Source organism: Mirounga angustirostris, unplaced genomic scaffold (genome assembly GCF_029215605.1).
Source record: "Mirounga angustirostris isolate CCGP_5_RB_7025 unplaced genomic scaffold, mMirAng1.0.hap1 SCAF_15, whole genome shotgun sequence".
NCBI classification, from domain to species: domain Eukaryota; kingdom Metazoa; phylum Chordata; class Mammalia; order Carnivora; family Phocidae; genus Mirounga; species Mirounga angustirostris.
This window is the reverse complement of record NW_026991723.1, coordinates 24212835-24226717: the sequence shown is the minus strand read 5'-3', so window position 1 is coordinate 24226717 and position 13883 is coordinate 24212835. Positions and strand designations below refer to the sequence as shown.

The window sequence follows — 13883 nt, the reverse complement described above, 5'->3', positions numbered from 1 at the left end:
GATACTGCTTTCAGTGTCCTATTTCCTGGTGATTTTTGTGTTTTAAATTTTTTTTAAGAAAAATACTAATTAGTTTAATTATTGACTGCTTTGGAGAGTGCAGGGCTTAGTAGATGTTTGAATTATTGGGAACAGAAGAATATACCTGAAGTATCGGGAGTCAGTGCTAATTGAAGTGCACACACACACACAGGCATGCATTTATGTATATATGCAAATACCTATATAAATATCTGAATATATATATGGATATTTATAAAGGTATTTACATTCACATATTTGCATGTAATATGGATGTATATGCATACAAAATACATACACACACGTGTGTGTGTGTGCGTGTGTGTATAAACATATACACTTGGGAAAAGTATCCTTTTTGCTTTGTTTGCTTGCAAACTTTAATCACAATTAAGGTCCTGTAATGGTCAGCAGTGAAACATTTAAGTACTTACTGTATACAGGTTCCTGAGTTACAGAAGGAGTTATGAGTGTGAAATAAATAAATAAATAAATAAACAAACAAACAAATAAATAAAAATATAAGCAAAGATGTGATCTCTGCTCTGTGAGAACTTGAGATTCGTGGAGAAAGTCACAAAGCTGAAGGGTTATGGAGTTCGTGTAGGAGCTCAGCAGTGTCAGAAACAATCCCAGCCGCAGTGGCTCAGGTTGGGTCCTTTGCCATGTGATGGTAGATAGTGTCCTTTTGATTCAGGGGCAGTGAAGAGCTTTATTAAAGAGGAGACGCCTGAGATTGGCTTGGGAGGAGCTGATTTGTGTCGGTCAAGGGGGGCAGGGGTAACATGCATAGAACTTTCCTAGCATCAACTCTTGCAATCCACAGAATACCCTGTGAGATAGGGACTTTTAGTCTTCCCATTTCAGAGGGGAGAAGAGAGTCTCAGAGCTGTTCCAGGTGAGGCAGTAAGCAAGGCAGAGGCAAGAACAGAGAGACAGATAAGACTGTTTTGGAGAACAGAGGTCAGACCTCTGGACAGGAAAAGGTATTTTGAATAGCAAAGTAAAAGTTAAACAAAATTTAAAAATTTAAAAGCTAGTTTAAATGGAAGGGCCCAGCATTTTTGGCTAAGGAACTTAAATTCCTATTGTCAATTGGGAACCTCTTAGCTTTATCATCAAGAGAGTGAGCGGACAGGTTATTGTGGATAACAGTTGAGAGCCTGAGAGTCTTTGGTTTGTCTGCTTAGAAATGGGGCTGAGGTGGAATAGGGGCTGGTGGTAAGTGGCTAATGTTCTCAGGGAACGTTACGGGGAGGAGGCCAGGGCTTTGTAATAAAGCAACAGGAATCGCTGAGCATGGGTTTATGGCAAGCGGAGAAAGCCCGGTCCCGTGGACTCCTCTGTGGTTTAGGGTGAGGCGGGGAGGGCCAGGTGGGGTGAGGAGAAGGAATCACCAAGAAGGAGGAAAATATCTGGGTTAGGATTGCATGAGGCAGGGAAGGAGCAGGGAAGGGTCAGAGGGGAGAGAGCACGCTGGATTGAAGGGACTGTTAATGAGTCCCTGGGGAGAGGGGGCTTAGCAGAAGGTGAAGGGTCAAGGCGTCCTATGAGGAGCAGAGCTGGGTTTGGGAGGGAGAGCAGGACCTCGCACAGGAAAGGGGGGCGTGTGGGCATGTGGGGCTGCTGAAGGCACAGAGGGACTAAGTGGGAGCCCCGGGGGATAGAAAACCATGGCCAAGGACACAGGTCTTTGAGAAAGGTGAAAGGGGGTCTGGGAGGGTAGATGTAAGGCAGGACTGGATACCTAATTCTCGTTCAAACATAAAATATGGTTTTACAGGGATCTGGAAATAATCCGAGAGTACACAGAAGATCGAAATAGTCTTGAGAGGCAAATTGAAATACTCCAGTAAGTTCTCATATAAAACGCTCATTACATTTACATTTTCCTGATGTTTTGTGAATAAGACACATGCCCCATGTCACATGAGTTGCCATATTCTCAAGACTGGGTTTGCAGGTCCATGCATGTTTCTTCTCGCTGTGGTGCATTCAGCACTTGGCTTTCTCCTGCTTTTAATCCTAAATAAACTATTCAAATCCAGGGACTAGAGTCTGATTCTCTCAAAGTCCTTGCAAGTCAGGTGAGATGTTATTATACCTCCATAAAGACTCAGAGCTCTGACCTCAGCAGCTGTCTCTACAGCCCAGCACACCGGGAGGCTGTCAGGAATCTCCTGTTAGCTCACGTCACAGCACTAGACACATGCGATCATTCTTGCCCAACGTATTGTTCTTGGTGAGACGGCTATTTTTCTTAGGTTTTTTTTTTTTAAATCCTACTGGAAATATTATACCTGCTTTGTCAACTTCACACCCGTGTTACCATAATTCCAGCCTCTGAGGGCCTTCTCCACAAACCCTCCCCCTCCTCTACTCCCATGCTCTTTTTTACTCATGTATGTTCTTCTGGTTTGTCTTCCCAAAGGAAGTAAGGTCAGGCTTGGCAAGTTTGTTTTCTCCATGCCTGTTAAGTCTCACCAGTGGCAGTTACAGAGTTGACATGTTACAATAATCCTGCTCATGCATTTATTCATTCATCCAGCAGGTTTTCATTCAGCAACTTTTACGGGTCAGGTATGCCAGGAGCTGAGGATAGAGCGGCAAGTAAAAAGAAAAGAAAAAAAAAAGTCTCTTTATGGGGCTCATCTAGGGGAAGAAGATGGAAACTGATCACTAATTATAGAAATAAACATAAAATGCCAAAGGAGAAGTGGGACAGAGGGAAGAGGTGTACCTGCTGGGGCATATAGTACAGAGATTCCTCCTACCCAGGAAGGTCCAGGAAGTGTCCTGGCGGATACAACAACTGAGCTGAGATCTGAAGGATGGATCAGCCTTAAGTACGGAAAGATGGGCCACTCTCAGGCGGCATTGTCCTCCCTTTGTAGAAGAGGTTGCTGAGGCTCTGACAGGTCAGATGACTCCCATCAGTGATGTGGAAAGTACATGCCTGCATGGGGTTTGAACCCAGAGTCAACATTAGAACCTTTCATCGGTACCCTGGTGGACAGTATCAGGCCACGAGGAAGATGTGGGAGTAGCCAGGAGAAAGAAGTGTGACATAACACATCACTTCCACGCCTGGCTGGGACATGCACAGGGGGACAGAGGGCAGCACATGGGGCCAGCTGGGGCCTGGCATTTAGGAAGCAGAGACCTGTAGGAAACCTGTTCATATCTTGAAGCTACCTGAGGGAACAGTGGGTTCCAACAGCATAGCTAATTCTTTAATGCTCTGAGACCTTTAAAAGAGAGGGGATCCCTCAATTAAGTTGTAGTTCTCGTAATGAATTATGATCTCGGTTTATGAGGTTGGAAGGGGAGTGGTAGAAAGTTGCAAGAGGTGGTAAGTAATTCTGCGTTCTGAATTTCACAGCCTGCAAAGAAAGTGGCTTTTACCCCAACTTTCCTTATCTGTTTGTTTGTTTATTTGCTCTGTAGAACAGCTAACCGGAAGTTACATGACAGTAATGACGGCCTTAGGAGTGCCCTTGAAAACAGTTACAGCAAGTTCAACAGATCTTTGGTATGGAGTAGAATTTTATAATACATTTTGTTCTTTCTTGTAGTAGAGTATTTTGATGAAGATCATGTATTTTCTTAAAGGGGGAGCTTACAATAATGAGAAACTATTCCATTTAATAAGAGAAGGCAGCATTTTCCCAAATTAAAGAATATGCCACCCCTCTGCAGAAATAAATGTCTAGATGTTCACCAACTCTCTGTTAGCTGTTCAGGGAAACCAGAGAAAGACATATAAGGTGTGACCTGGGTCCTGGAAGAGTTTATAGTGTAGTGTAGGGAGTTAAGATGTGCACAGATAGCAATGATATAAGAAAAATTGGGAAATCTTATGGAAGTAGGAAGAAAATACTTCCCATTTCAGAGGAGGGAGAAGGTGCTTCTGGCTGAGGAGTGCACTTAGACACACTGAGTGTTCTTTATGGTCGTGAGATGATCAGAGTGGAGGTCTTGGATTTAAAACCCTGCTACAGAAACAAGCTAAGCCCCTCTTGGAATTTTGAGGAACTTCCCCGGACTACACGTGCCCGAAATCCTCTTCTCCCACTTTTGGGGGTGAGCTTCGAGTTTGGGGTTCCTTTGCCATAGCTTTAAGTATGGCCAAGTCAGTCACTGAGCCAAATTTATAGTTTGAGAAGAGATAAATCCAAAGAAGTTGGTATTGCAGGGTCCTGGCCAATGTGGGGAACCAGGATACCCTGTTATGGCTTATGCAATGGTATTTGGATCTAAGACACAATGAGGAGAGAGTACTATAGGCAGTTACCTTGGTGTCTGTGCTCACATTTGCTCATGTAGGATACCAAACTTTTTTTTTTTTATTCTTATGTTAATCCCCATACATTACATCATTCGTTTTAGATGTAGTGTTCCATGATTCACTGTTTGTGCATAACACCCAGTGCTCCATGCAGAATGTGCCCTCCTCAATACCCACCACCAGGCTAACCCATCCTCCCACCCACCTCCCCTCTAGAACCCTCAGTTTGTTTTTCAGAGTCCATCATCTCTCATGGTTCGTCTACCCCTCCGATTTCCCCCACTTCATTCTTCCCCTCCCGCTACCTTCTTCTTCTTTTTTTTTTTTCTTAACATATATTTCATTATTTGTTTCAGAGGTACAGATCTGAGATTCAACAGTCTTGCACAATTCACAACGCTTACCAGAGCACATACCCTCCCCAGTGTCTATCACCCAGTCACCCCATCCCTCCCACCCCACCCCCCGCTCCAACAACCCTCAGTTTGTTTCCTGCGATTAAGAATTCCTCATATCAGTGAGATCATATGATACATGTCTTTCTCTGTTTGACTTATTTCACTCAACATAATACCCTCCATTTCCATCCACATCGTTGCAAATGGAAAGATTTCATTCCTTTTGATGGCTGCATAATATTCCATTGTATATATATACCACATCTTCTTTATCCATTCATCTGTCGATGGACTTCTTGGCTCTTTCCACAGTTTGGCTATTGTGGACATTGCTGCTATAAACATCGGGGTGCACGTACCCCTTCGGATCCCTACTTTTGTATCTTTGGGGTAAATACCCAGTAGTGCAATTGCTGGATCATATGGTAGCTCTATTTTCAACTTTTTGAGGAACCTCCATACAGTTTTCCAGAGTGGCTGCACCAGCTTGCATTCCCACCAACAGTGTAGGAGGGTTCCCTTTCTCTGCATCCCCGCCAACATCTGTCGTTTCCTGACTTGTTAATTTTAGCCATTCTAACTGGTGTGAGGTGGTATCTCATTGAGGTTTTGATTTGGATTTCCCTGATGCTGAGCGATATTGAGCACTTTTTCATGTGTCTGTTGGCCATTTGGATGTCTTCTTTGGAAAAATGTCTGTTCATGTCTTCTGCCCATTTCTTGATTGGATTCTTTGTTCTTTGGGTGTTGAGTTTGATGAGTTCTTTATAGATTTTGGATACTAGCCCTTTATCTGATATGTCATTTGCAAATATCTTCTCCCATTCTGTCGGTTGTCTTTTGGTTTTGTTGACTGTTTCCTTTGCTTTGCAAAAACTTTTTATCTTGATGAAGTCCCAATAGTTCATTTTTGCCCTTGCTTCCCTTGCCTTTGGCGATGTTTCTAGGAAGAAGTTGCTTCGGCTGAGGTCAAAGAAGTTGCTGCCTGTGTTCTCCTTTAGGATGTTGATGGACTCCTGTCTCACATTGAGGTCTTTCAACCATTTGGAGTCTATTTTTGTGTGTGGTGTAAGGAAATGGTCCAGTTTCATTCTTCTGCATGTGGCTATCCAATTTTCCCAACACCATTTGTTGAAGAGACTGTCTTTGTTCCATTGGACATTCTTTCCTGCTTTGTCGAAGATTAGTTGACCATAGAGTTGAGGGTCCATTTCTGGGCTCTCTATTCTGTTCCATTGATCTATGTGTCTGTTTTTGTGCCAGTACCATGCTGTCTTGATGATGACAGCTTTGTAATAGAGCTGGAAGTCCGGATTGTGATGCTGCCGGCTTTGTTTTTCTTTTTCAACATTCCTCTGGCTATGCGGGGTCTTTTCTGGTTCCATACAAATTTTAGGATTATTCGTTCCATTTCTTTGAAAAAAGTGGATGTTATTTTGATGGGGATTGCATTGAATGTGTAGATTGCTCTAGGTAGCATAGACATCTTCACAATATTTGTTCTTCCAATCCATGAGCATGGAACGTTTTTCCATTTCTTTGTGTCTTCCTCAGTTTCTTTCATGAGTATTTATAGTTTTCTGAGTTCAGATCCTTTGCCTCTTTGGTGAGATTTATTCCTAGGTATCTTAAGGTTTTGGGTGCAATTGTAAATGGGATCGACTCCTTAATTTCTCTTTCTTCTGTTTTGTTGTTGGTGTATAGGAATGCCACTGACTTCTGTGCATTGATTTTATATCCTGCCACTTTACTGAATTCCTGTATGAGTTCTAGCAGTTTTGGGGTGGAGTCTTTGGGGTTTTCCACATAAAGTATCATATCATCTGCAAAGAGTGAGAGTTTGACTTCTTCTTTGCCAATTTGGATGCCTTTGATTTCTTTTTGTTGTCTGATTGCTGTGGCTAGGACTTCCAATACTATGTTGAATAGCAGTGGTGATAGTGGACATCCCTGCCGCGTTCCTGACCTTAGGGGGAAAGCTCTCAGTTTTTCCCCATTGAGAATGATCTTCGCTGTAGGTTTTTCATAGATGGCTTTTATGATATTGAGGTATGTACCCTCGATCCCTATACTCTGAAGAGTTTTGATCAAGAAAGGATGCTGTACTTTGTCAAATGCTTTTTCTGCATCTATTGAGAGGATCATATGATTCTTGTTCTTTCTTTTGTTAATGTATTGTATCACAATGATTTGCAGATGTTGAACCAACCTTGCAGCCCAGGGATAAATCCCACTTGGTCATGGTGAATAATCCTTTTAATGTACTGTTGGATCCTATTGGCTAGTATTTTGGTGAGAATTTTTGCATCCATGTTCATCAGGGATATTGGTCTGTAGTTCTCCTTTTTGATGGGGTCTTTGTCTGGTTTTGGGATCAAGGTAATGCTGGCCTCATAAAATGAGTTTGGAAGTTTTCCTTCCATTTCTATTTTTTGGAACAGTTTCAGAAGAATAGGTATTCATTCTTCTTGAAATGTTTGGTAGAATTCCCCTGGGAAGCCATCTGGCCCTGGGCTTTTGTTTTTTGGGAGATTTTTGATGACTGCTTCAATTTCCTTAGTGGTTATAGGTCTGTTCAGGTTTTCTATTTCATCCTGGTTCAGTTTTGGTAGTTGATACATCTCTAGGAATGCATCCATCTCTTCCAGATTATCTAATTTGCTGGCATAGAGTTGCTCATAATATGTTCTTATAATTGTTTGTATTTCTTTGGTGTTGGTTGTGATCTCTCCTCTTTCATTCATGATTTTGTTGATTTGGGTCATTTCTCTTCTTTTTGATAAGTCTGGCCAGGGGTTTATCAATCTTGTTAATTCTTTCAAAGAACCAGCTCCTAGTTTCGTTGATCTGTTCTACTGTTCTTTTAGTTTCTATTTCATTGATTTCTGCTCTGATCTTTATGATTTCTCTTCTCCTGCTGGGTTTAGGCTTTATTTGCTGTTCTTTCTCCAGCTCCTTTAGGTGTAGGGTTAGGTTGTGTACTTGAGACCTTTCTTGTTTCTTGAGAAAGGCTTGTATTGCTATATACTTTCCTCTTAGGACTGCCTTTGCTGCATCCCAAAGATTTTGAACAGTTGTGTTTTCATTTTCATTGGTTTCCATGAATTTTTTTAATTCTTCTTTAATTTCCTGGTTGACCCATTCATTCTTTAGTAGTGTGCTCTTTAGCCTCCATGTATTTCAGTTCTTTCCGACTTTCGTCTTGTGATTGAGTTCTAGTTTCAAAGCATTGTGGTCTGAAAATAGGCAGGGAATGATCCCAACCTTTTGGTACTGGTTGAGACCTGATTTATGACCTAGGATGTGATCTATTCTGGAGAATGTTCCATGGGCACTAGAGAAGAATGTGTATTCTGTTGCTTTGGGGTGGAATGTTCTGAATATGTCTGTGAAGTTTATTTGATCCAGTGTGTCATTTAAAGTCTTTATTTCCTTGTTAATCTTTTGCTTAGACGATCTGTCCATTTCAGTGAGGGGGATGTTAAAGTCCCCCACTATTATTGTATTGTTGTCGATGTGTTTCTTTGCTTTTGTTATTAATTGCCTTATATAATTGGCTGCTCCCATGTTAGGGGCATAGATATTTACAATTGTTAGATCTTCTTGTTGGATAGATCCTTTAAGTATGATATAGTGTCCTTCCTCATCTCTTATTACAGTCTTTGGTTTAAAATCTAATTTGTCTGATATAAGGATTGCCACCCCAGCTTTCTTTTGGAGTCCATTAGCATGGTAAATGGTTTTCCACCCCCTCACTTTCAATCTGGGGGTGTCTTTGGTTCTAAAATGAGTCTCTTGCAGACAGCATATCGATAGGTCTTGTTTTTTAATCCAGTCTGATAGCCTGTGTCTTTTGATTGGGGCATTGAGCCCATTTACATTCAGGGTAACTATTGAAAGATAGGAATTTAGTGCCATTGTATTGCCTGTAAGGTGACTGTTACCGTATATTGTCTGTGTTCCTTTCTGGTCTATGTTGCTTTTAGGCTCTCTCTTTGCTTAGAGGACCCCTTTCAAGATTTCCTGTAGGGCTGGTTTTGTGTTTGCAAATTCCTTTAGTTTTTGTTTGTCCTGGAAGCTTTTTATCTCTCCTTCAATTTTCAATGACAGCCTAGCTGGATAGAGTATTCTTGGCTGCATAGTTTTCTCATTTAGTGCTCTGAATATATCCTGCCAGTCCTTTCTGGCCTGCCAGGTCTCTGTGGATAGGTCTGTTGCCAGTCTAATGTTTCTACCATTGTAGGTTACATATCTCTTCTCCCGAGCTGCTTTCAGGATTTTCTCTTTGTCTATGAGACTCGTAAGTTTTACTATTAGATGTCGGGGTGTTGACCTATTTTTATTGATTTTGAGAGGGGTTCTCTGTGCTTCTTGGATTTTGATGCCTGTTTCCTTCCCCAAATTAGGGAAGTTCTCTGCTATAATTTGCTCCATTATACCTTCTGCCCCTCTCTCTCTTTCTTCTTCTTCTGGGATCCCAATTATTCTAATGTTGTTTCGTCTTACGGTATTGCTTATCTCTCGAATTCTGCCCTTGTGATCCAGTAGTTGTTTATCTCTGTTTTTCTCAGCTTCTTTATTTTCCATCATTTCATCTTCTATATTACTGATTCTCTCTTCTGCCTCATTTATTCTAGCACTTAGCGCCCCCATTTTTGATTGCACCTATTAATAGCCTTTTTTATTTCGACTTGGTTGGATTTTAGCTCTTTTACTTCTCCAGAAAGGGTTTCTCTAATAACTTCCATATTTTTTTCAAGCCCAGCTAGTATCTTTAAAGTGATGATTCTGAACTCTAGATCTGACATCGTAGTAATGTCCGTATTGATTAGGTCCCTGGCATTCGGTACTACCTCTTGTTCTTTTTGTTGAGGTGATTTTTTCCGTCTTGTCATTTTGTGCAGAGGAGAATAGATTAATGAGAGAACAAAATGCTAGCAGAGTAACCACGTCCCCAGAAAATATACTCTAAACAAATCAGAAAAGACCTGAAGCAATGGGATAAGAAAGGGAAAGAGAGAAAAAAGAAAAAGAAAAAAAAGAAAAAGAAAAAGATAAAGATAAAAGCAAAGACAAACAAAACAAAACAACAACAAGAACAAAAAAAACCAGAATGTGATCAAATATGATCAGGCTGGTATATAGATCAGTGCCACACACTAGATCTGGGGTGTATTTTGGTCTTTTAGAAGAAAGTGCTTCCCAAAATTTTAAAGAAAGAAAAACTTATATATGTACAAAAATAAGGGTTGATAGGATGAAGGGATGGAATATGACTGTAAAAATGGAAATTATAAAAAATTTTATAAAAGGAATTGATAAGAAGTTGTTTGAAAAAAGAAAGAAGAGGGTTTAAAAAAAGAAAAAAGAAAAAGAAAGAAAAAAAAAGGGAGAGGATGTGATCAGGCAGGGGAATAGAAAACACCATATACTAGAGATTTAGGGTATATTTTAATCTGTTAGAAGAAACTATCTCAAAATTTTAAAGAGAGAACAACTTATATATATATAAGCCAAAAATATGGGTAACTACTATGAAGGGATAGAATATGACTCTAAAAATGAAAAATAAAAATGTTTTTTTTTTTAAAAAAGGGATTGATAAGATGTTGGTTGAAAAAGGGAAAAAGAAAAATTCAAAAAGAAATAAAAAGACAAAAAGACAGGTAAAAAAAAATTAACTTTAAAAGACTAAAGAATCATGGTAAAAAAGCCGTGAATTCTATGTGCAGTAGCCCCCTAGCGCTGGAGTTCTGCCATTCTCATTGATCGGTAAACTTGGTCTTGGCCGGCTGTTCTCGCTGATCTTCTGGGGAGGGGCCTGTTGCCGTGGTTTCCAAATGTCTCTGCCGGAGGCGGAATTGCCCCGCCCTTGCCCCCTCCCGGCTAAGTAATCTGCTCGGGTTTGCTCTCCGGGGCTTTTGTTCCCTGCGAGCTTTCCGTACAGCTTTCGAGGCGGAGAGTGAAAATGGCGGCCTCCCAATCTCTGCCCCGGAGGAGCCGAGAACTCGGGCCCCGCTCCTCAGTGAGCCCCCAGAGAAAAGCCGCCAGTCACTCCCGTCTCCCCGGTCTCCGGCCGCTCTCCGTGCTCACCTGACCTTTGACCGCGTGTTTCTATCTCTGGCACCCGACCCCGGGTGGAGTCTCCAAACCCAGCAGATCCCTGCGGTGCACCCCCCCGCGGCTCCCCCCGGGGGAGGAAGGTGAGTCTCCCCGGATCTGCCGCTTGTTGGGTCCCTGCTGGAGGAGCAGGGGCCCCACTGGGCCCCGGATCACGGTTTATGGCCACCCCGAGCTGAGAGCCCGCGCCTGGGCTCCGCCTCTGCAGCCGGCTTCCCTGCTCCGTTACCTGGGAGCTCTGTCGCACTCAGGCACCCCGGTCTTTCTGTGACCCCGAGGGTCCTGAGACCACACTGTCCCGGAGGGTTCCACCCCCTGCTTAGCCACCGGAGTGACGTCCCTCCGCGGAGCAGACTTTTAAAAGTTCCGATTTTGTGCTCCGCGGCTCTATCACTTGCCAGAAGCGGCCGACGGAGGCCCCTCCCCCGCCGTCTATCCTCCCGAATATGGCCTCGGATTCACTTCTCCGCACGTCCTACCTTCCAGAAAGTGGTCGCTTTTCTGATGAGAGAGTTGTTGCTCTTCTTTTCTTCGATCTCCTGTTGAGTTTGTAGGTGTTCAGAATGGTTTGATCCCTATCCAGCTGGATTCCTGAGAGGAGACGAAATCCAGGTCTCCTACTCCTCCGCCATCTTGCTCCGGCCCCCCACCCCCATACCAAACTTTTAATTACGTTAGAAGTTAATTAGTGTGCTATATATATATGTGTGTGTATATGTATTATGTATAAATATGGAATAACCAAATGTTGCTTATATACTTTGTGTATTACAGCGCATAAATAATATATCACCAGGGAATACAATTTCTAGAAGCAGTCCCAAATTTGATGGTCATTCTCCTCATCCTCTGGGCTATGACAGGTATGGGAATACCTACTTACTTTCGTTTGAATTCTGGATCAGAGTGAAAAGGAAAGTAAATTTCCTTAGAGATGAATTAAAACAGTAGAATCTACTTTGGGCACTAATTTCTATTTTCTACTATGTTATTTTAATTTTCTGAAACATGTAAAGATTCAAAGTAGAAATGTTTCAGAGAGGGCAAGTGATTTCCATAAGACATTGTTATGACTTGATTTTATGTATGCTTCCCCTGACCTCATTCCCTCGTTATGTCTTGTTCCTCAGAAGTGAACTCTGTGAGAACTCTTACAGGGAAACAAGCAGAACTATAGTGTAGGATGTTGCCATATATACAGGATATGATGTTGAGACTCTTGGCATGATCTGCAAATGTTTAATAGCTCAGCATAATATTATGTAAGCTGTGTTCGAGGACAAGGAAACTTTCAAAACAAATAGAAATATGACTAGTAGATGTTTGTGAGCTGTTGTATTGAAGGAGTCAGAGAGACTTAACAGAAGTGAGAATTTAGCTCTATTTTGAATCAAATGAAGGATATATTGGTCCTGCCGTAACTTGAGATCTAGCAACAAGGACTGAAAGATCACATGTATGTACTTGTGTGTATAAATACATATGTCCATTGTTGTTACTTAAAAAGTTAAATTTGGAGCATATCAAACCTTGAAAGTAGAAGTGAATGCATAAACTATGGGCTTCCAGCTCTCCATTTCCAATGCAACTTTCCAATTCATATTCATTCCCTTTGCATTTGAGATCTTTTGCTCTAAAGAATAATGTACTGAGGGTTAAGATGGCAGAGCAATAGGGGGACCCTATGCATGCCTCGTCCCTCAAACACAGCTAGATAAATATAAAATCTTCCAAATATCTGAGAATCGATCTGAATGCTGAGAGAACAAAATGCAGAACTAGAGGGAGAAAAGAAGCCACATCATCGAAGGTAGGAGGTGCAGAGACATGATTCTGGGGAGAAAGAATCGTGGGTGCTGCAGAGGGGAGGGAGCCTTGATCTCGGAGAGAGGAGAGAGAGATAAAGATATAGATGGAAAGCACTGCCCTGGGGATTACGCAAGAGAAACACTTCCCCAAAGCCACTGACTGGGAAAGCTAGAGTGGCAAGTTTTTACAAGCAGAGAGCTCAAAGTCCGAAGTTTTAGAAGTCCCTGCCACTGCCGGGTAGAGCCTGGTGGGCATAGCAGTGGTCCTTTGGGGAAGAAGGGCAGAGCCTGGGAGTGGACAGCGTGGTCTGAAGATCCCCTGGGTTGCTGGGGGAGAAACAGTTCCCCTTCTTAGAGTGCATTTGGGAGAGGTGGCATGGCCTCTCGGGGGACAAAGTGCTGGCAGGCACCAATGTGCTGCCCCGTTCACTAGCATAGAAACAGAGACATCTGCTGAGGGCAGTAAACCTTGGGGCCAGCTTTTTGCTGCACTTTACCATAAACTCCAAGCCCCCATGTGATTATATGGCTGCTTTTCTGGGACAAACTGGCACCAGCTGCAGCATGGTGAGACCCTCCCGCAGATGATCAGTGTGGATCTGCATAGCACTGGACCCCTAAAATTTGGAGTTTTGAAACCCAACCACACTCCTGAGATAAAACACAGGAGTACTGTGCCACCTGGCAGGCAGACAGCGTGGACGCTGACAGGGTGGAGGCAGAGATCTCATGGAAGCTGGGGACACAAAAGGGGAAAAAGACTGCTCTTCTGTGAGGGCTTTCTGAAGAGTAGCAGGTGCAAACTCCCTGCTCCAGGGACAAGAGAGTGGGGCAATGCCATTTTCCCCCACCCATCAACACTGACAGACTTCAGTGAGCAACACAGCGCCGCCAGTAGAGGCTGGAGCCATCACCCCACAGGTGCATTTTTACCAGGGCAAGTCAACCTGAGAACCAGTGCAGTGGGCACCTCCCCCAGAAGACCAGCACAAACCCCTTGCATGCACCAAGTCTCCTGATCATAGAGTGTTGCAGAGCTTCAGCTCCCGTGGCAATAGGATTGGGCTTATTTTAATAAACAGACCAGAGCATACCTAGTTAAAATGCCACATACTGAACAAGGTCCAAACACTCCCCACAGCAAGCAAGGAGAAACTCTGCAGAGGACTGACCTGAGGGAAAGAGCAGCCAAAATAGAAGAGCAGAGTGCATACTCTGAAACACTTCCTGAAGCATCAGGTCCTGGAG

The 13883-nt window shown here is 42.7% G+C and overlaps 1 protein-coding gene across 1 annotated transcript in view; it reads left to right on the top strand.

Moving 5' to 3' along the window:
- Positions 1–13883, top strand: part of RASEF (RAS and EF-hand domain containing) — an 87318-nt gene that overhangs the window by 46978 nt on the left and 26457 nt on the right. Inside the window, exons 7-9 of the mRNA XM_064579172.1 lie at positions 1805–1873; positions 3469–3553; positions 11602–11690. Of these exons, the coding sequence (XP_064435242.1) occupies positions 1805–1873; positions 3469–3553; positions 11602–11690 (243 nt within the window). The remainder of the gene's footprint in view (positions 1–1804; positions 1874–3468; positions 3554–11601; positions 11691–13883) is intronic.